The sequence below is a fragment of the Crocodylus siamensis genome, chromosome 12 (assembly GCF_052110815.1).
Source record: "Crocodylus siamensis isolate JL-2025a chromosome 12, ASM5211081v1, whole genome shotgun sequence".
Taxonomy (NCBI): Eukaryota; Metazoa; Chordata; order Crocodylia; family Crocodylidae; genus Crocodylus; species Crocodylus siamensis.
In genome coordinates, this window is record NC_143406.1 from 27,167,870 (window position 1) to 27,190,821 (window position 22,952).

General features: G+C 49.3%; 1 protein-coding gene across 1 annotated transcript in view; it reads left to right on the top strand.

Moving 5' to 3' along the window:
- Positions 1-446: 446 nt before the first annotated feature.
- LOC149854829 (uncharacterized) overlaps positions 447-22,952 on the top strand; it is a 38,753-nt gene continuing 16,247 nt past the window's right edge. The window contains exons 1-5 of the mRNA XM_090024692.1: positions 447-918; positions 4,102-5,263; positions 12,443-12,661; positions 18,315-18,416; positions 19,723-19,920. Of these exons, the coding sequence (XP_089880818.1) occupies positions 4,372-5,263; positions 12,443-12,661; positions 18,315-18,416; positions 19,723-19,920 (1,411 nt within the window). The 5' untranslated portion in view covers positions 447-918; positions 4,102-4,371. The remainder of the gene's footprint in view (positions 919-4,101; positions 5,264-12,442; positions 12,662-18,314; positions 18,417-19,722; positions 19,921-22,952) is intronic.

Here is a 22,952-nt window from a genome sequence, read left to right on the forward strand (position 1 = left end):
TGGTGCGCATACCCCTGGTGGCACGCAAGACATCTCTGAGGGGTATGCAAGAGAAATGGTGCAATGGCAGATTTAATTTTAATTATAACCATAACTGACATTTATGGGGTTAAAATATAAAACCTATCTGGCCGCTGGTAAATGTGGAAGGGGGGATGCAATAAGAAAAAGTTTGGGAGCCTCTGCTCTAGAGGAGCCCGCTGACACAGAAAGGGTAGATCCACTCGTGCACTCGCCCCCGCCCCGACTTTGATTCCTGCTCCACCCACTTTAAAACCAAGCGCCTGGCAGTGGCAGCAGCGTTTCTGCGCGGGCAGTGCTGAGGTGAGTCAGCTGACTCCATGGCTCATTGTCATCTCCCTGGTGCCCCCGCAAGCGGTTGGCGACCCCGCTCCTCTCTGCGGGCCTTCACGTCCCGCCAGCCCGGCCAGGCTGCTCCTGCTCATGAAGCTCCCATTTCACTGTTTCTAGCTCGTCCCGCTGAAGCGATATTTGTTGTGGCTTCAGCCTGAGACCGAAAGACGCAGCCTGCCCCGGGCCGTTAGCTGGCCTCGACGGGAGGACGGCCCCGCCGGGGGCAGCGCCCGAGGTGCCGGCTCCTGCCCTCGGGGCGCCGCCCGGAGGCGGCTGCCCGCTGCGCCTGGGGGTCGCCTCTCGGCGGCGGGCGAGGGGCTTTCCCGCCGCCTTTGGCTTCGCGCTCGGGGCCGGGCCGGGCCGGGGGGCGGGAGCAGGAGGCGGTGGCACGGGCCGGGGGCCGGGAGCCGCGAGCCGGGGCAGCGCCCCCTTCCCGCGCCGCCCGCCCCGGCGGCCGCTCAAAGAGCCGCTCGCGCCGGCTCCGCTTCCTGTCCCGCTCGGCCGGCGCGGGGAGGTGGCGGCACCCGGACGGGCCGGGGCTGCGGCGGGGCGAGGGGGCCGCAGGTAGGCGCCAGGGGTCTCTCGGGGCCGGAGCGGGGAGCAGCGGCAGCGCCTCCGCACCGAGCGCCGCTGGGGCCGGACTGCCCGGCCGGGGTCCCGCGGCCTCCGCTGCCCTTTGTCCGCGGGGCCGGAGCCGCCGCCGCGCCCGTCCCGCCTGGAGCTCGGGGCGCGAGGCGCGGGGGCAGCGGCGCCGGGCGGGCGGCGGGCGGGGCGCGGGGGCTGCCCCCTCCCGGCGGGCAGGGCGCGAGCCCGGGGCAGTTCCAGCCTTGGCACCGGCCCCGCCGGCCTCGCCTCCCTCACCCCTGCCCCGGGGCGCGGGCTGCGGCTCAGGCCAGGCCGAGAAAAGCCCCGTCCAGCCTGGCAGCGAGCGCCGGGCGGCCTCCCAGGGGGTTTCAGCGACAGCCGCAGCCCCGACGCTGCAGGCTGAGCTGTGAGCTCGGCTCGACCCCGAGCGGGTCCTGCGAGGCCTGCAGCCTTGTAACGACTCCCCGCCTCTCTCTGGACAGCTTCTTCTGGACACTCCTGTGTCCCGGTTTCCCTACGGCTTCTCCCTGCCGGTGCCCAGAGCCCTGAGGACAAGGGGGGAGGCTTCTCCCCACCCAGGCTCCGCAGTCAGCTGCAGGGGGGAGGGGGCAGCCTGCTCTGTGGTCTGGGGACCAGGTGGGGGAGTTGCTCTGGCCCCTCTCTGTCTCTGGCCAGCTCTGTGCCCTGAGGGGGACAGCATCCCAGACCCGGCACAGGGCTGTTCCAGGGCTGATCAGAGCCCTCGAGGAGAAGGGATATTCCTGGCACTGAGTAGGGATGGAGCAGACAGGGCTGGGTGGAGGGCTGCCATGCCTTGGAAGCATGGGAGCGGCATGTGCTGGGTGAGAGGTTGCCAGCAGCTGCGAGGAAAGAGCCTATGAGGGAGTGTCTAGAGGTGCCGCCCAAGAGGGGAGCCCTTAGTGACAGCCCCTCCTCCCCCCATGATCTGTCCTTTTGAATGAAGAGGCACTGGCAGCTTTGTATCTGGGCTGCCTCTCAAGTTGCTGGTTATCAGCCTCCAGGAGTCACTTCTGACAGAAGCAGCAAAGACGTGGCAGGATACAGACAAGTGGAGATCCTGGGAGCTTATTCAGGCAGCTGAAGCCTATGTTGTCATGGCTGCTTCACCGCTGTTGGTACCCAGGCTAGTCAGATGACAGCTTGTTCAGGTCTGTCTACTCAGGTTGCAGTCACACCCCAGATGGCAGCATGGATGTGGATAGAGGGACAAAGAACTCCCAAAGGCTTTTGCACTGCAGGGGTAGATGTTTCCAGATTTGCTGTGACTTGCATCTTCAAGAGGCAGTGGATTGTGTACAGCACTGGGCTGCTGCTTTGCACGCTACCTGGGGACACCAGAAAGAGCTGGGGAGCTAGGTGTGTGCACTTCCCTTCTCTAACCAGGTCAAATTAACTTTAATAAAAGACTTCCAGTACACTGGGAAAGGCAGGTCAGTGCCCTGCTGTATGACCAAAGGGAATGTCACAGACATCTGTGCAGGATGTGAAAATAGGATTTTTTCCTCCTAGTCATGGGCATCACTTCACCTGGTTTAGAGGTTGTAGTAATCATGCTCACCACGTAACTGGAGCTGACTACACATCTACACTGTGCTCAGGTTATCTGGGTTAGGCAGATACTGGTGACTGTTAATAGAAATGCTCAGGAAGTGGAAAAAATAGGTCTGACCTTTTTGATGTCTTTCTCAGTTACTCCCCGCCTCCAATTTCTGTTAACTACATGCCTGTTTCTGAGAGCAGCTTTGTGGGAAATGCTTTTTTGGGGCCTCTAACAGTATTGCTATAGTGGTACTATGCTTGGTGGTAGTTATGAAGATGAAAGGCTTAGAGTAGTGCAAAAGTGCAAAAGTGATGCAAACAGAATACGTGCTGACTTGGCAGACAATGTGGGTGAAGAAGCAAAGGAAACAGCAGTTACCAAATACATTAATTTTGCTTCTTCCTCTGCTAGGCCTCCAAGGGATGCAGTGGCTCGGTGGTGACTGGGTGCTGCAGCAGCTCCTGAGGTGTAAGGTTCAGCCCTGCACTGAGTTAATGCTGAAAGCTGTCCCCTTTTGACTCAGATTTGTATTTTTGTCATTCACGCTGTAGAGTCAAGGTGGTCTAATATGATGCTAGTTAAATCACTGCCTTGTGTGCTGTTGGTTTCAGTAACTGGCCCATTGGAGTGCATTGAGCATGCCGTTTGACCTAGACCTGGACCCTGACCCTGTAGCTGCAGAGTGAATGTTCTGCCCTAACAGAGTTATAATGAAAGGACAACTTGCTCTAGAAACTTTGGATGCAAGGAGAGGTAAAAAGGCAACTACACACAGCCCTAAATTTGTGTGGTGTATACTAATGGGCGTAGGAACTTCAGACTAATTTAACCCGTCCTGCCGCTAACTGGCCCATCCAAAGCTCTGTGCTGGTACAGCTATACTGCCTCCAGGTTAGGAGGCAGCCCACACAAATAGCCCAGTAAGCTTTTGAGGTTCTGCTACTGGACCAGTAAGGTCACCACATAGATACAGCTGCTCAGAACTATAGTGAAGGCCTGGGAGGTTACTGCAGTCAGTAGAGCTGCTTTGTGATGGATGCCTGTAGATGTAGCAAGAACAGCAGCTCCAGCCCAGCCCAGGAAACATGTTCTTCTTTTTATCCACCTGACAAGGACATTAAGTACTTCCCTTTTCATGTCCTTGTGACAATGTATTTAGCAGAATTCACAGATTTGTTGGAATCTGACAGGCTGCACCATGAGTGTGTTTCTGCTATGGCCTCAAACTTGCAACCTCTAGGCTGTCGACCATGCACCTTAGTGCCCATGCAACCCCAGCCCCTGGACATTGGTTCATATCTTTAATATTATGGTCTGTTAATTGAAATGAATTAGATGGGCCCAGAGGGACAAAAATGTTAACCTGATCCTGACCTCACACTGAGACCTTGGCTGGCTTAGTTCCAGGGCAGACTATCGCTGCTAAAATTCCCTTGTATTGCAGGTACAAGAAAAGAAGGGTGGCATTTGAAATGTGAAGTTTTGGGTAAGGCTTGTTTGGGAACTGCTGACTTGCAGCAGGAACCTCTACCCACCAAGAATGGTTAATGTTATTGTGTTCCTTGGGCTCTGTAATTTATGTTTATTCTTCTCTCCAAAAGGTGGAATTGGGCAGTCTCACATCCTACTGATCCACTTCCCATCTGTGCTGTTGCACTGTCCTCTGCATGCATCGGACTCCCAGAGAGCCGTGGTCTCCCTTCTCTGGTCTGTGCTTGGATCCAAGGCCTTCCCTTGCCGTTCTATAATGGCAAAGCAGCGGCGGTGCTGAATAGAATTCCATTAGCTAGTGGTACAGTGCATAGCCTTTTCCCTCTTGTGTCAAACTGGAACAGAAATCCTTGTCCCTGAAGACCTGGAAGAGCTCCAAGATGGGAGCCTCCAGCATGGGAGCTGGGCAGCTGACTGGTGTGATGCTCATGGTGTGCATTTGGCTCCCCATGGCAGCTGCTCAGAACCTCATCAAGAACCCCAGGGACCAGAAAACAGAGCATGCACTTCTGATAAATGAGATCAATGCAGACAACCCAGGAGAAGACACCTCTGAGTTTGTGGAGCTATATCACACCAGTGGTCAAACAGCCCCCTTGGATGGCTACTACCTCATCTTTTACAATGGCAATGGAAACCTGGCCTACAGAGTCCTGAACCTCAAGGGCTACACCACGGACAGCCAAGGCTTCTTCCTCATTGGGTCCTCCACAGTACAGCCTCGCCCCTCCGTGATCTTTCCTAAGAATACTATCCAGAATGGCCCTGATGCTATTGCCCTGTATTATGGGAAAGAGAACTTTCAGGAAGGCATGCAGGTCACGAGTAATGGTCTGGTGGATGCCTTGGTCCATAAGTCTAAGAAGACTGACAGGGCAGATGTGTTGCTCAGTGTTTTGACCCCTGACAGGGATGCATTCCTGGAGGACCCAGACTTCAGGATTTTGGATGAGTCAATAGAAAGGTGCCATGGAACAGATTCTCAGTGGGTTTTTCAAGTGGCAATGCCCAGTCCTGGAAGGGACAACCACTGCATTCCCTCTTCTCAGCTGAATGCTTCTGCTGCACTGATCAATGAAGTCCACCCCATGTCCTCTCCTGGGGAGTTTGAATTCATAGAGCTTCAAGGACCACCTTCCACTGTGCTGAGGGACTTAGTTCTGGTGCTGATTGAAGGGCTGACCAAAGAAATTTATTTCCTCATGGATGTTTATGGCAAAACCTCTCCAGATGGCCTGCTTCTGATTGGCTCAGTCCAAAACAAAACCCCAGGTAGGACTCCAGGCTTCTGGTTGCTGGGGCCTGTGCATGTCTGCAAGATGGGATTATGGGTATGAGATAAGCAAAGCATCTGTCCTTCACTTTGGGAAAATGTCTTTTTCATTCTGGGTTTCTACGTTGTCCACTTCAATAGACCAGCTGGGGACCTGAGGTGTTATGATAGTACAAATAAATCACCAGTCTCCCTCCTTTCCTGCTGTCCCTCGAAGTACATCCCAAAGGTGAACCTTCTTGAGGAATTTTGTGTTAATGATTTGCTGCTGGGTGTTTTGGGGACTGTGGAAGACCAGGTCATTTACCTTCTCAGGAAGAGGCAATGAAGGTGGGTGAGCAAGCTCCATTTCCTGGTCTGCCACTGTCCTGTTTTGAACTAATTACTTTTCTCCCTTCTGTGCCCTTTTCTCCATGGGAGTAATATTTGTCCTTCCTTGTGAGACACTCCAGTGTGGAAGTGGAGGGTTGGTGTTGTCCTCCCTGTCCTTAAAAATCTCTTCCTACAACCCCACCAAAAAACAATAGAAAAGGAACTACAAAAACAAAAACCCACCAGCATAATTTTTTTTCTTCTCTTTTTTGAACCAGACATGAAACAACCAGCTTAGGCTTATATCTATTTACTGGGCTGGGAATTGGACTTCCTTCCAGTTTCTGAAACTTCCTTTAGGGTAACAGATGGGGAACAAATATTTACAGAAATTGGCCACACCAAAGGAAGAATTGGGCAGCTGGAAATGCTGACTCCACAGATGTCTTGTATCACAACTGCCTGTGTCAAAACTTTTGAGTTGGGATGAGTTATCTCTTACTATCTGGTCCTTGCATTGCAAACTTAACTTTAGGCAGTGTGATTACCCTGGATGCTTTTGTAAGACCAGCTTGATCACCTAAAGAGAGGCTGAAGTTCTTTTCAAGGTGAAGCTTGTTTAGTTTATGAAAGGGATTACATGATATAGCTCTCTGGGGTAGCAGAGGACTGGAGCCAGTGACCTGCGGCATGGTGCCTTTTCCAGTCCTCTATTCAAAGCTTAAAATCTAACCCACCCAAAACAAAGGAGCCAAAGGCAGTTTCAGCTCTTTTCCCTCCCAGTCATTGTGGTTTGCAGTCACTGTTTCCTTTTGTGTTTGAGAGGAAGAATGGTCAGTGCTCAGGTTGCTGGCTTGACATTCAAATCCAAATGCTGCCACAAGATTCCTGTGTGGCCTGTGGTAAGTCACCTAGACTCAGATCTAATAAAGGATGTGGGCACTTAGAAGGTTGGTGTGAAAGCAGTGATACCCAGTGGTAAGTGTCTGAGATCACTGTAGAGTTCATAGGGAGAGTTAGGAACCTCAGGATGATTTTAAAACAGCCAGCATGCTAAGTCAGTATGCACCCATGTAGAGATAGTCAGTGGGCAAATGCTGAGGGCATGAGTGAGACTTAAATCCTGTCTCCCTCTCTCCCCAGATAGCTTACCTCTGGATCCACAGCCCAGACCCTTCTTTGGAAGACAAGGGTCTATGCTCTTCCTTTCAGAAAACTGAATAGACTTATAGGGCTGTGTGAAATGGCTGTTTCGTTTTGGTTTCAGATTCCGCTGTTTCAGAGGACAGTGATACGTTTTGGTGTTTCAGATCACTGTTCTGTTTCAGTTCAGTCGAATCTGTTTCAGAGTTTCGACGCTGTTTTGGTGCTGATTCAGATCAGCTGGGGAGGGGCAGGCACAGCCGAGCAGTGGCAGGTTCTCCCATGGCTCATCCGGTTGTGGCTGCCTCTGCCTTGACGGGAGGAGCCACAGAAGCCCCCATGGCTGCCCTGCCCAGCCCCATCCCCTGCCAGGCCCCAGCCTCCTGGCACTTAAGAAAGCCCCACACTCACCAGCTGCCCTGCCTGGACCCATCCCCCACCTGGCCCCAGCCTTCCGGCACTTTAAAAGAAGGGCTGCAGGGCTGTGCTGGACTATTCCCAGGGGGCACTTCTGAAACATGTCCAAAACATGTTGGATGGTTTTGTTTTGCTTCGGAGGCTTTCATTTAATTTTAGATTCAGTGTTTTGGGTGCTGAAATGGGCCAAAACACCTCCAAAACGAAATGGCTGCCAAAATTTTGCACAGCCCTACAGATTTGTGCTTTCAGATCGCAGCTAGAAGAGAAAGTGGCACTTTTTTCCCTTCATATAACAGCCCAGGAGTTAGAGCACTCATCCAGAAGGTGACAAATCTGGGTTAAATCTGTTCCTCTTAGTCAGGGAATTTAAACCTACATCCCTGCTCTCCAAGAGAGCACCTCTAAGTAACCACCAGGCCATAAACTGTTCTGAGCAGCCCCCTTTCCTCCCCTCACAACTGAGCTGTTCCACTGCACAGAAAAACATTACAGATTTGGTGGGCCAGTGAAGTTGGGGCACGTCTTGCGGCTCAGGCTCTCTTCTGAGAGGTGGAGCCCTGGGTGGTGGTCCTTGCTCCAAGAAATGTTTTTCACATTTCAAATGAAAGTTTATCAGAGCAAGAGCTGGACCCCAGGACTCCAGTCCCCCCAGGAGAGTGCCCTAACCAGTATGGCACGCTCTCATTAGCCCAGTACATCTTGAATTGTTGTCTGCCCAGTGGCATCGCTTCACCAGGAGGGGGGAAGAGCACCCCTATCACCTTTCGTTCACAGCACTCCCCAGGAAGGTGAGAGATTTGAACCCCATCAGGAGAGAATTGAACCAGGTCTCCCACTTCCTAACCAAATGTTCTGATGACCTAGAAATGATCTAAAAGTGAGATGTTTTACACCATTTCCTCCTCAGGCTGTGTGTTAAAGAAAGCAGAGGCTTAGCTCTGTCAAATTAAGGTCCTTGTGGGTGCACAGAGAAGCAGAATTTCATTGAAACAGGAAGCACCACTGGCATTTGCGTTCCTCTAGAGCTATATAGCAGCTAATCAGGAGCTTTTAGGATTACAGCTTTGGACATGCATCTTTAAAAGGGGACATGGGTAAAAGTCAGGCATCTATGTCCTTTATTGTCCCTACTGTACCTAGTCCATGTTTTAGTTATTTTTAATTTGTAAATTGGGGACAGTAGCACAGCCATTCTTCATGGGGGATTCTCTGCAGAAATACCTTTAAATGCCTGAGAGGTGCTTGGGTGATGGAGCAGCAGATAAGCATCTAGCTAGATTTTTGTGTCTGTCCTGTAAGGCGGTGAGGGGCTCATACAAATGTGCAGGCTGGCTAAAGAGGAAATGGAAAGTACTGCTGAAAGAAAGAAAGTTCCTTTTAATCTCTCTCTAATTTTTTAACAGTAACCTGAAGTCCCACTTGCTGAAACAACTGAGAAAGTATTTTCTGTCCAAAGACCATTTTTAAATTGACAGCCTCCCTTGAAAATCCTGCTTGTCCCAATTTTAGTAAGACATTTTTTGGAACTGTCCATTTTGTGTTCTGGCAGTAAATTAGAAAGGTGCTGCTTTACATTTACTACAGACCCCAGAGGCATAAGTGGGCAGTTTTTGTGCCCTGAGAAGCAGTGGTGCTCAGGGCAACAGCTGCTGGCTGTGACAGTGGCCAGGCCAACAGTGCAGCAGCTGTATTTTTGCTCCCTCTCCCTAACCTCCCCTTTCCCTCCACCTCCTCCTCCCCTGCCCAAGTCAGCCCCCCAGGGCTGGTGCTCTGGTTGCCCCACCTTAGTTACGCTACTAGCAGAACCAGCTGCCCGTCAGTGGTGTTTGGTATCTGTTAAAGTAGATTAAAACTATTTAATAAATCATATTGTTTCATGAAGGACCATAAGAAGTTCTTCCTTAGATATGTAGGGAGCAAAAGGAAAACGAATGGAAGCATGGGGCCATTGCTTAACAACCCAGGAAAGCTGGTAACCGATGCCAAGAGAAAACCAAACTCCTGAATGCCCACATTGCTTCAGTTTTTCACCGGACCAAGGGGAAAAATACGTAAGATAAGGCTCACATGAGGCATGGTGGGAATGACAGCCTTCCCGCTATCGACGCTGAGCTGATGCATAACCATCTAGAAAAGCTAGACATTTATAAGTCAGCAAGACCGGATGAACTTCACCTGAGAGTGCTGAAGGAGCTGGCTGAGGTCATTGCAGGACCCCTGGCAAATCTTTTCCAAAAACTGTGGTGCTCAGGGGAGATTCCCTGAGGACTGGAAGAGGGCCAACACTGTGCACATCTTCAGGAGAGGGACGAGGAAGGACCCGGGCATCTATAGGCCAGTCAGTCCAACTTCTATCCCAGGGAAAATCCTAGAAAAACTCATCAAGGAGTATATGTGTGACTCACTCATAGAGGGTAGGATCCTGAACAACAGCCAGCATAGCTTCATCACGGGTAGGTCTTGTCTTACCAATCTCATCTCCTTCTACAACTAGGTCTCTTGCCACCTGGACAAGGGAGAGGAGGTTGACATTATATACCTAGACTTCCAAAAGGCTTTTGATCTAGTATCCCACAATATCCTTGTGGGAAAACTGAAAGATTGTGGGCTCAGCTGCTCAGTGGTTCAGTGGTGGGAAACAGGCTACAGGGTAGGACCCAGAGAGTTCTCATTAATGGATTTGTGTCTTCCTGGCATGAAGCGGCCAGTGATGTCCCTCAGGGGTCCATGCTTGGTCCAGTGCTTTTCAACATCTTTATCAATAATTTGGATGGGGGAGTGAAAAGCTCGCTGGCCAAGTTTGTGGATGACACCAAGTTATGGGACAGTGAAGTCATGTCAGAAGATAAGTTGCAGATACGGGTGAACCTGGACAAGATCGAGAGTTAGGCAGACCAGAACCAGATGAAGTTTAACACTTTTAAGTGTAAAGTGCTTCATCTGGAGGCAAACAACCCTCAACATACATACAGGCTCAAAGGTAACAGCCTGACCTGCACCACGCTGAAAGGGACCTAGGGGTAATGATTGACCATTGCACTAATATGAGCTGTCAGTGCAAGGCAGCGGTCAGCAGAGCAAATAGCATGCATCAACCAATGCATCTTGTATAAAACTAAAGAAGTGATACTCCTGCTGTACTCAGCACTGGTGAGACCACAGTTGGAGTATTACATCCAGTTCTGAGCACCACACTTCAATAAGGACATGGAAAAACTTGAGAGGGTCCAGAAAAGAGACACCCATATGACACAGCAAGCCATACAAGGAAAGGCTGGGGGACATGGGCCTCTTTAGCCTAAAGAAAAGAAGGTTGAGAGGGGACTTGATAGCAGCTTACTGCTATATCAAAGGAGTGCATCAGGAGCTCAGTGAATAACTGTTCACTAGAGCACCTCTGGAGAGGACTAGGACCAATGGATACAAACTCCTGGAAGGCCACTTCAGGTTTAATACCAGGAAAAACTCCTTCACAGTCAGGGTGTCCAGACTGTGGAATAAACTCCCTCCAGAGGTGGTATAGTCACCTACCCCAGAGGTTTTTCAAGAGGAGACTGGACAGTCACCTCGCTGGGGTCACCTAACCCCAGTTGTCTTCCTGCCTAGAATGGGGGGACTGGACCCAATGATCTGCAAGTTTCCTTCCAGCCACTAACAATCTATGAATCTATGAACATAAACTGTCAGTGCAATGCTGTAGCCAGGAGGGCAAACAGTAGTCTGGCATGCATCAACCAATGTGTCTCATGTAAAACCAAGGAAGTGATTCTTCCACGGTACTCAGCACTAGTGAGACTGCTGCTGGAGTACTGTGTCCAGTTCTGGGTGCCGCACTTCAACAAGGATGTGGAAAAACTTGAGAGGGTCCAGAGAAGAGCCACTCGTATGATCAGAGACTTGCAAGACAGACCATACGAGGAGAGTCTGAGGGACTTCGGCCTCTTCAGCCTAAAGAAGAGAAAGCTGAGAGGGGACTTGGTAGTAGCTTACCACTACATCAGGAGAATACATGAAAAGCTCAGTGAACAACTGTTCACCAGGGCAGCCATGGGGAAGACCAGGAGTAATGGATACAAACTCTTGGAAGGCTGCTTCAGGATCAGTTCTAGGAAAAACTCCTTCACAGTCAGGGTGTCTAGATTGTGGAACAAACTCCTTCTGGAAGTGGTGCAATCACCTACCCTGGCAATCTTCAAGAGGAGACTGGACAGTCACTTTGCTGGGGTCACCAGACCCCTAGTTGTCTTCCCTGCCTAGTGCAGGGGCTGGACCTGATGATCTTTTGAGGTCCCTTTCAGCCCCTTACAATCTATGAATCTATGCTGTGATCTTATCAGATTTCAAGCTAAATAGGGATAGACCTGGTTAGTCCATTAGTTCTAAACCTCCTTGGGAAACCTCCAAGGAGTCTGATGTTAATACTTCAGTTAGGATAATGCAAGTCTGTATGGAACCAGGTTCCCAGGACAGTAATAGAAGAGGTAACATTTGCAGATGAGAGGCTGAAAACAGCTTCTGATTATCTGCTTAGGCATCTTTTGTTTGTGAGGGATCAAGTTTTTCAAAAGAGACTAGTAGTATTAACAGTATTATAAATATACTATCTTTAAATCCTCAGTAGTTTCAGTGGGGAGGGAATAGAATGTTGAATAAAATGAGGAAAAAAACAGGAAATGCATCAGAGCTATGGTAGATCTTTCAGATATATCCATCTCTCTGTGCTTAGGCCTCTGTACCACAATTTTTCAGCTAAATGCTAAAGCTAAAATGGGATTTCTTAACCAGCCTTATTCTATAAGTATATAGAATATATACTTATATTACAGTATACACATTACAGTATATATAGCTTTCATGCTGGGCTCCTTATGCAGAGCTTATTGAGAATTAAATACCAAGCCAAGTTTGAACTACATCACTTTGGAGCACTTCCCTTCCCCTCTTCCTCCTGTGTTGGGGTTTGTTAATATTTTTCTGATTACAACACATAAATTAGAGTCATGTCCCTTATGCAAGCAGAATTAGCTCTACTAAACCCTTTTGCCAAATTTCTTATCTGAACTCAACCACAAATGATAAACTTCAGCAAACAAGAAAATGTCATGAGAAATGAAACTACAAATTCCTGGGCAGAAGGGTCAGGGTTAGAATGCAAGGTAGAAATTGATATAAGCCCTAAGCTCTGTCTGCTCTTTGCTGCAGTCTGCTTCTCTTCATGTTGGGAGTTTTGCCAGCTCCCCAAGGTGGTTGTATCAATCACTGTATATTTCACAATCTGTGTTTTTTTCTTTCCTGGAATGCAGTTGATTTGCCATTCCCAAATAACTCCAGCAGACCTCTTCTTAAAACTGGCTCCAATGCCATTGCCCTGTATGTTGGGAACAGTAGCAGCTTTGCACTGGGGCAAGCAGTGTCTACAAGCAATCTACTGGATGCACTGGTGTACACGAACAATGAGAGGGTGGACCCTGAGCTTCTGGAGATCCTGACCCCAGGGAAATTTGCCTATGAGAATAAACGGTGAGAAGGCAGCCCTACAGGAAGGTGGGAAGGGGTTAAGTTTTACCTGATGGACTTTTTGTTGCAGTATTTCTTTTCTTTTCTGAACCAGGAGATCTGACACTTGTCCTTGAGCAGGTCTTGGTTGCTTTTGAGAAGTACATAAATGAGTCCCTGGCAACATTGGGGGTGTCCTGTATGACCTCTCTTCCTCTGGTCATGGCCATCATCCATAGGTGACATGGTGGAAACCCTTTACTTTTTGTATCATTTTTAAGTTTAGTGAAGCCTGACAGTAGCATCACCCCATTCACCAGCTAAGTGTTTGATTTAAATCCTGGATTAGAACACCTTGGCCCATTTAAACCTTCCATTGCCCTGCCAAAAAAGTTATTGCTCCCTTATGCTAATCCTGTCACTAGCAAAATAAGTTCCATGCCATTTCCCACAGTCCACTGTTGTCATTCCAGACAAGACCAGCTGGTTCTCCACCCCTCAGCAGTCCCAAATAGATACAGGGGCAAGTCAGTCATGCAGTATACCCTTGGGTAAAGAGGAGCCAGTGGGCAGAACTGATGGAAAGTCTTCTGGCAAAAGTTTCAAGTCCTTTGACTGATTCAGACCAAGGACTTAAATCTCTGCCTCCCCTACCTGAGGCAATTGTCCTGGCCACTTGTTCTGGGATAGCTTGCTTTCTCTTTAGCTTTCGAAAAGGTCTTGGATTGGTTTGAATGTGGAGTGAGAGAACTTTTGAAATCTCACTGTCCCAGGGCATTCCCGAGCTCAGTGCAGGCTGTAACCAGAGTCCTTGGGCTCCACAGGGCTCCAGAGCCTCTTTTCCCCTGCCAGTGAATTGGGAGGGTAGAGAGGGGGAGGCAGGAGAGAGAGATGAAGAATATCGAATGGGCTCTGAAGCTCTGTAAGAGCAGGGGCTCTGGCCATAACCTGCACTGACCAGCTCATGAGCTCTAAGCACAGGGCACATACCATACAGAGTTCCCAGCAGAAGCTGTGATGAGATGCCAGTGAGATCAGGGAGCTCGCTGCCCATGTGGTGCACAGTCAGAAGCGAGATGTTCCTGTGCTGCTATGCCCCCCTGTATCTGCCACTGGGGATTTGAATGTGATTTGCTCCACAGCTCCACTGACAAATATATTCAGCCCTCTGGTAAAGCGAGTGTAGTCAGCAGAGGTAAGGAAAGGCTGGGGTTAGAGTGGTCAGTAGAATGAGGAAATGAATGGAAGAAATTAGGTGGACAGATAGATGAGGTGGGGGAAACCCCTTCTCTGATAGAAAAGAACCAAAGATCAGTGCCCCAGTGCTCCAGCTCCAAAGGTGGGGAAAAGCTCATTGTTTATGGATGAGGAGGAAGCCTCACTGGGACTTGTTGAGTCAACTGCATCAGACCCAGTTATAATTTAACCTCCTTATCTGGTAATTGATCACTCTTGACACTTCTGCTATTTTCTTCATTCCTCTTCTCCCCACCTTAGAACAGAATCTACCTCTGGTAAGAGTATTTGCTTCCCACAAGAGCAAAACAGCTATACTCTGTGCATCTGTCTATGCTATGGGCTCTATCCCTGTTCCCAGGATTTTGCCTGCATCTTAAATGTGAGCTGTTTTGCTCTACTGTTTCTCACCACACGTGGCTGCTGCGTCCCGCTGAGAGAGTGAGAGACCAGACACAAGCATCTCCCATAGACCAGCTTATGCTGACTTACCCAGCCATTAGTCAGAAGCCTCCAGTGGTGCATGTTCTGTGGAGTTACAACAGTTTGAGTAATAAATAGTGAATGAAACAGGGAGCAAGGAAATGAGACTGGCCTGTTGGAAGAGGAAGGGCATGCTTTTCTTGTGAGAACTGCTCCTGTGTCCCAGTGGGAGAGATAGGAAGCTGAAATGGAGAGTGAATTGTGTCAAACAGGGTTTTTGCCACTTTTCCTCTCTCACTTGCAGCCTCCAGCATTTAAGGTCTAGGACAGGGCCAGGCAAAATGTGGCCCACAGGCCAGATGCAGTCCACCAGGCCATTCTGTCTGGCCCACGGGGCCCCTAAAAAATTTAGAAAAGTAATATTTATCTGCCCCTGGCTGCCTGTCATGTGGTCCTTGATGACTTGCCAAACCTCAGTAAGCAGCCCTCTGCCTGAAATAATTTCCCACCCCTGGTCTAGGAAGTTCTGATTCTGAGATTGTATCCCTAACTCCTGTGCTCAATAGCTATTGTCCAAGAACTTGTCCAGTCCCTTTTTGAATCTGGCTAGATTGTCAGCTTCCACAACAGCTGGTGGCAGTGAGCTTCACACTTTAATTACATGCTGTGTGAAAAAGACCTTCCTTTTGTTAAACTGACTACCTAGTAGTTTTATTTTGTGACCCTTAGTTCTTACATTGTGATAGTAAATAATAAATCCCTACTCACTTTCTCATCACCATTCAATATTTTGCAAACCCTTATCATATGTCCCCTTAAGTGTCTCTTTTCTAAACTGAATAGACCTAGCCTTTTCAGTATCTCTTCATTTGGAAGCCCCTATATACTACTAATTATCTTTTTTGCCTTTCTCTGTACCTTCTCTAGTTCTTCTATATCCTTTTTGAAGTGTGGGGACCAGAGCACTTTCAGGAGGTCTGACATACTCTCAGGTTTCCTGTTTCACGAAGGCAGGTGATCATGGAGGAAAGTTCATAGATTCATAGATGCTAGGGTCAGAAGGGATCTCAACAGAACATTGAGTCTGACCCCCAGCTTAAGCAGGAAAGACTGCTGGGGTCAGATGACCCCAGCCAGATGCCTGTCCAGCCTTCTCTTAAAGACCCCCAAGGTAGGGGAGAGCACCACCCCACATTTTGGCTACTCTTACCATGAAGAAGTTTTTCCTGATATCTAGCCTAAATCTCCTCTCTGTCAGTTTGTGACCATTGTCCCTTGTTACCCCAAGAGGCGCCCTGGTGAACAGAGCATCCGTTGCTGCATTCCCCTAATGAATTTGTAGGTGGCCACAAGGTCACCTCTCAGGCTTCTCTTGCGGAGGCTGAAGAGGTCCAGGTCCATCAGTCTCTCCTCACAGGGCTTGTCCTGTAAGCCCCATATCATACAAGTGGCTCTCCTCTGGACCCTCTCGAGTCTATCAACATCCTTCTTGAAATACAGCACCCAAAATTGGATGCAGTGCTCCAACTGCAGTCTGACCAATGGCACATAGAGGGGAAGCATCACCTCCTTGGGTCTACTTGTCATGCATCTGCTGATGCATGATAAAGTACGGTTAGCTTTGCTGATGATTTCGTCACACTGATGACTCACGTTCATCCTGGAGTCCACTATGACTCCGAGATCCCTTTCCACTTCTGTGCTGCTGAGAGGGTCACTTCCCAGCTAGTAGGTGTGCTGGATATTTTTGCACCCTAGGTGCAGCACTCTGCACTCGTCCTTGTTGTACTGCATCCTGTTGTGTCCTGCCCACTTTTCCAACCTGTTCAGGTCTGCCTGCAATTGTTCCTTACCCTCCGGAGTGTGCACTTCACCCCACAATTTAGTATCATCCACAAACTTGGACAGAGTACACATCACACCCACATCCAAGTCACCGATGAAGATATTGAAGAGTACAGGTCCAAGGACCAAAAACCTGTGGGACCCCACTGCCCACGTCCTTCCAGGTCAATACAGACCCAACAACTACCACTTTCTGGGTGTGACCACTAAGACAATTTGCCACCCACTGGACCATGTAAAAATCTATGTCACAGCCTCTTAATTTATTTATGAGAATGGGATGAGATATCATATCGAAGGCCTTACTAAAATCCAAGAAAACACCATCCACCTCTACTCCTGCATCTAAGCATTTTGTGACCCTGTCATAAAACAAAACCAGATTGGTCAGGCATGATCTACCTGTTATGAATCCATGCTGGTTTCCCTGCTGCATTATTTTTCCTGCTGGACTCCCACAAATATGATCCTTCATAATCTTTTCAAAGACCTTTCCAAGGATGGAGGTGAGACTGACTGGCCTATAGTTACTCTGATCCTCCTTCCTTCCTTTCTTGAAAATAGGGACCACAGTGGCCCTTTTCCAGTCCTCCAGGACCTGACCCAAGCACCACAAGTGGTCAGACAGCGTGCCAGTAGTTCTGCTATGAGACTGGCCAATTCCTTCACTACTCTTGGATGCAGCTCATCTGGGCCTGGTGACTTAAACACATCCAGTCCATCTAAGTGGCTCTGCACCAAGTCAGCATCAGCAGCTGGTGACTTGGTGCAGTCCCCCTGATGCCCATCCATTAGCAGGCTTATCTTGACCCCTGTTCACAAACACCAACGCAAAAAACTCATTGAAGAGCTCAGCCTTGTCTGCCCTGTCTGTCACTAATTGCTGTTTCTTGTTCAGTAGGGGTTCTGTGCTGCCATGTGCTTTCCTTTTACTCCCTACATACCTAAAAAAAGACTTTTTTTTTTGTCTTTAATTTGTGTTGCCAGCCTCAGCTCTGTAGTTGTTTTGGCTGTTCTGACTGCCTCCCTGCAAGTGCGGGCCAGGTAGGTATACTCCTCCTTGGTAGCTTCCCCCTGCTTCCACTGCCTATATGCCTCCTTTTTTGCCCTTAGGCTACCCTGGATTTTCCTGTTTAGCCAAGGAAGTTTTGTTGGCTCCTTTCCACCTTTTCCCTCATACTGGGATAGTCTCCCTCTGTGCCCAAAGGATTGCTTCCTTTAGAAATGACCACTCTTCCTGGACTCCCATCCCACCAATACTCCTATCCTGCAGTGTGTCATTGACTAAACTGCTAAGCATACTGAAGTTAGCCTTCCTAAAGTCAAGCACTTCCACCCTACCAGTTATCTTACCCACCCTAAGATGTAAGGTGAATTCAATTGATTGGTAGTCACTGTCCCCAAGGTGACCATGAATCTGCAGCTCCCCTACCAGGTCCTTCTCCATAGCCAACACTAAGTCCAGTAAGGCATTCCCACTAATGGGACCGTATACCTCCTGCTTTAGGTGAAGGTCCTTCATGCAGGTTAAGAACCTATGTGGATGGTTGGATTTGGCTGACTGCTCCTCCCAGCAGATGTCAGGTTAGTTTAGGTACCCCATGACAACCACGTCCCTAGACCATACGGCCTCTGAGAGTTGCTTCAAGAATTGCAAGTCTAGCTTTTCCTCTTGATCTGTAGCAGATCTCCACCACCAAGTGCCTTTCCCCTCAATCTCCATGTATCATAACCCACAATGCCTCAACTTTCTCCTCCTCTGATCCTGTTTTGATTAGGGTAGCTGTATAGTGCTCCTTTACCTAGAGAGCCACCCCACCCCCTTTTCTGCCTACTCTGTCCCGTCTGTAAAACCAGTAGCCCTCAATGTGTATCGCACAGTCATGGGTAGGGCTGCACCAGATTTCCATTAGCCCCACTAAATTGAAGTTATTGTCTTTCATGTTCCTTCCTCTAACAGTAATTTTGCCTTGGCTAACTAATTTCAGGGGTGAACTTCCTCATTCCTGATTCCCAACCTTTGTACTCCTTGCAAGCTAGCATTCTTACTGGTCATGTTGTGCTGGGCCCAGCAAAGAGGTCCACCTGTCCAAATGGCAATAACCCTGAGCATATGATTCTTATTGGTTGGTAGTTCACCTTTTCAGGTTACTCCTCATTTGTTTTGTTTCCCAGATTGTCAGCAGTGGGTCCTGAGGTCCTATGAGATACAGATGGCTCTGGCTCAAGCCCTTGACAAACTATGCAACTGTGGAACGTCTGTTGCATATTTCAAAGGTGAGGGGTATGTGGACAGGTGGTCCCTGAGACTCCTGCAGGTTAATGTTCACATGTTGCTGAATTTCTAGCCCTGGTTTTGCTGTTAGATTGCTGTCTCTGAAGTTGGAATCCAACTGATTTAAACTTGGGTGAATTTGGTCCTCATGGAAATGAATAGTGCTGGCTAGTGGTGTATAACCAGGTGCTGTGCCATACGTCCTTGTGTTACTGCCCATGTGCCCACATTCTGACCTGTTGTTCCAGGTTTCAGATTTTATTGACTCGGATGGTTGTGGGGGGTAGGTGTTTGGTTTTAAGTGTACACTGGCTTCACTGCAAACTTAGTTCAGTATCTTGTTCTGTAGAGATAAGAAGCATATTAGTCTTCTAAGCATGATAGATGAGAAGTATATTAGACCCGACCAACACTCAAATATTCACTAGTATAACACATTAATATTGTATATAGAGAGACTAATGCAGTTCTCTAATACAGCACTGCAGTGAACAGGGAAGAGGTTTATTCTGAAGATTTTCTTCTTGAGGTGCACTGGCAAAACTGTTACGGCTCTGCCCAACCTATGGTGTGATCTGGATGTTCAACTCATTAGTGCAGCGGTTCCCAATCTGCGGTATGTGTACCACCAGTGGTACACAGACAGCCTGTCAGTGGTATGCATTAGCAGATTTATTATAATTACTTTATATGACAAAAATGCACTGGTGGTACTTAAGGTTGAACTGAAAAAGTTGCTGGTGGTACTTAAGGTTGTATTGTTTTAAATTGGTGGTGCGCAACCACTCAGTTTGAGAACCTCTGCATTACTGTTTAAAAGGTGACCAGGAAGAATTCAGCCAGCACAGCTGACCAGGGGGACAAAGAGGAGTCCCATTCAGTTAGCCATGGTTAGATCCTTCTGACAGTGGCAAATCCACCTTGGGACAGATTCATGTACAAAGAGGGGGTGATACCCACAGGCTGCAGGCTGTCTCTAGATCTTCTGAATAGGCTTGATCATACAGAGCTTCTTTGTGCAAATCCTCTATGACTGCAGCCCAGAAGTCACAAGTTTGAGGCCAAAGTAGAAGTGCTCACAACATGGCCTTGACAGATTCTAACAAATCTGCAAATTCTTCTAAATACCTTGTCACAAGGACACGAAAAAGAAAGGAATCCTATGGTATGCTGGCATCCATACAAGTTCTATGGCAAAATGATACCTCTGGGAGCTGGCTGTGGCAACAGAAGATGTGCTGGCAAGCTCCAGGTGCCTTCCAGAGTTATGGCTGCAACAAAGCTGATGAAGTTCTCTATTTCCTTCAGATCCCAGTGCAACTTGCCAAGCCATGGGGCTTGTGTTCAGCATGCTCCTGACTGCCAAATCCACGCAGCAGCTGAGTAGCCTGGCACAGGCCTTCAGAAGCCTTCTGCAGAGCCCAGAGGCAGCAAACTTCAGCAGCTGGAATGCCACAATGGAGAAAGCTTGTCTCAAGGATGCTCATGTGACAGAGTCTCCACCAGGTACCCACTGTAATTTGAGTCAAGGGAAAAACCAGCTGGATTTATAGCTCTGGCCCTTTCAGAGAGAGTCTGAAAATAGATGGATGGGAAATGTGCAGCATTGCTCCAACTCCAACTGAAGTCCCATCTGCCCCTCTCCATCCATTGTAGCTTGCTATCATAGGTTAACCAGCAAATCTCAGCTGTTGCTGCTACAGGTTAATAGTGGCTGGGCTGGGTAGGACATCCCCCTGTCTTTTTATAGAATCATAGAACATTAGGGGTGGAAAGGACCTCAGGAGATCATCTAGTCCAACCTCCTGCTCAAAACAGGACCATCTCCAACTAGATCATCCCAGCCAAGGCTTTCTTTACCTGGATCTTAACAACCTCCAAGGATATAGAGTCCACAACCTGTCTGGGTAACCTGTTCCAGTGTTTTACTACCCTCCTAGTGAGAAAATTTTTCCTAATATCTAACCTAAACTTCCCTTGCTGCAACTGAAGACTGTTGCAACTTGTTTTGTCATCTGCCACCACTGAGAAGTCTAGCTCCATCCTCTTTCAAACCCCATTTCAGGTAGTTGAAGGTTGTTATTAAACCCCCTCTTATTCTCTTCTCTAGACTAAATAAGCCTCATTTGCTCAGCCTCTTCTCGTAAGGCATGTGCCCAAGCCCTTAAACCATTTTCATTGCCCTCTGCTGGACTATCTCCAATTTGTCCAACCTTTCTGTAGTGGGGGGGCCCAAAACTGAACACACTACTCCAAATGTAGCCTCACCAGTGATGAATAGAAAGGAATAATCACTTCCCTTGACCTGCTGGCAACACACTTACCAATGCAGCTCAGTATGCCATTAGCCTTCTTGGCAACAAGGGAACACTGTTGGCTCATATTCCACTTATTGTCCACTGTAACCCCTAAGTCGTGTTGTGCAGAGCTGCTGCCCAGCCAGTCAGCCCCAAGCCTGTACTGGTGCTTGGGACTGTTCTGTCCTAAGTGCAGGACTTTGCACTTGTCTTTGTTGAACCCCATGAGATTTCTTTTGGCCCAGTTCTTCAATTTGTCTCGGTCACTCTGAACCCTAGTCCTACCCTCCAGCATATCTACTATTCCCCCCATCTTGGTGTCATCTGCAAACTTGCTGAGGGTGCACTCTATGCCATCTTCCAGGTTGTTGATGAAGATATTGAACAAAACTGACCCCAGGACAGACCCCCGGGGCACCACACTTGATACCGGCTGCCAACTAGACATCGAGCCATTGACTACACGCTCTGAGCCCAATGCTCCAGCCAGTTTTCTATCCACCTAACAGTCCTTTCATCTAGCCTGTACTTCCTTAGCTTGCCTGTGAGAATCTTGTGGGAGACCATATCAAAAGCCTTACTAAAATCATGGTCTCCCCATGTCCACACAGCCAGTCACCTCATCACAGAAGACAATCAGGTTGGTCAGGCATGCCTTGCCCTTGGTGAATCCATGCTGACTGTTCCTAATCACTTTCTTCTCCTCCAAGTGCTTAGAAATGGATTCCTTGAGGACTTGCTCAATGATTTTTCCAGGAACTGAGGTGAGGCTGACTGGTCTGTAGTTCCCTGGATCCTACTTTTTCCCTTTGTTAAATATGGCCACCATGTTTGCCCTTTTACAGTCAATTGGGACGTCTCCCAATTGCCATGAGTTTTCAAAGATGATGGCCAGTGGCTCTGCAATCACATCAGTCAAGTCCCTCAGCACCCTTGGGTATATCCCATCTGGCCATTGGCGACGCATAGGCAGTGCATGCAGGTGCAGTGGCTGTGCACCCCCTGAAAGAAGTGCCAGCGGCACTTCCGGGTTTGCTGCTGGGCAACCTGGCTGCAGGCTGCTGCAGCTGGGAAGAGGGGTGTGCCAGGCTCGCAGCCAGCCCAGCACAGCAGGCAGATAGGTAAGGTTTCTTCTTGCAAGGAGGAGGGAATCAAGACCCCCACAGTGCAGGGGCAAATGGGGTAGAGGCAGAGGTGAATCATCCACACCCACCCCTGCCCTGCTCTCTGCTGTGCTGTGGGGATTGGCCTATGACCCAGCCCGGCATCCTGCCTTTGAAAGCAGTGCGGCACAACTCCATGTTCTTCACCGCCCAACCCACCCAGGGCCAGGACACACATGGTGCCATGCCACTTTCCACAGCTTCAGTGAGGCACAGAGCAGGCAGAGCCCAGCATGCCTCTCAGCTGCAACTTGCCCTTGCCCCATGCAAAGATTGGGGGAGGGCATATGCCCACCATGGCTCTCTGGTACCGCGACTCTGCAGGAGCCACTGGACTCTTCCTGGGGATGACTTAGATGGGGCAGGGCAGGGGTCCTGGGGGCTCCGTCTCCTCCAGCCTGGTGGTGCACCCAAGGCTGACCCCGTTCCAGCTCCAGGCCTCCCTGGGCAGTGTGGGGCTGGGCCCACACTGGGGCCAGTGCAGGGAGGCAGTCAGGGTCAGTGAAGGGCTGCGGGGTGGTGCACGCGGTTGCCGAACAATGACCCCTGGCATGGGGGAAGGGGCAGCTGCACGGCTGCAGCGGACCCTTGCCCTGAGCCCAATCCCTGCCTGGTGCCAACCCCAGCCTTGCTACCTGCCATGGCTCCTCCCCCACCCCTTCCCCTGCAGACTTTAATGTGGGGGGAGGAGGGTGCTACCCAAAAATTTTCTCCCTCTGCCCCTGGCCCCCCAGTTGGTGATCAGCCACTGGGGACCCCCCACCCCCAGTTGACAGTTGGCCGCTGGTGCCCCACCAGTAGTAGGAGGCACCAGTTGCCCATGCATCTGGCCCCATGGATTTGTATATGTCCAGTCTTTCTAAGTAGTCCCTAACTTGTATTTTTTCCATTAATGGCTGCTTACCTCCACCCCAAACTGGGCTGCCAGATGCAGTATTCTGGGAGCTGACCTTGCCTGTGAAGACTGACATAAACAAGGCATTGAGTACTTCAGTCTTTTCTGCATCCTGCATCACTGTCATGGGTTACCTCCAGCATTCATTAAGGGACCCATACTTTCCCTGATCCTCCTGTTACC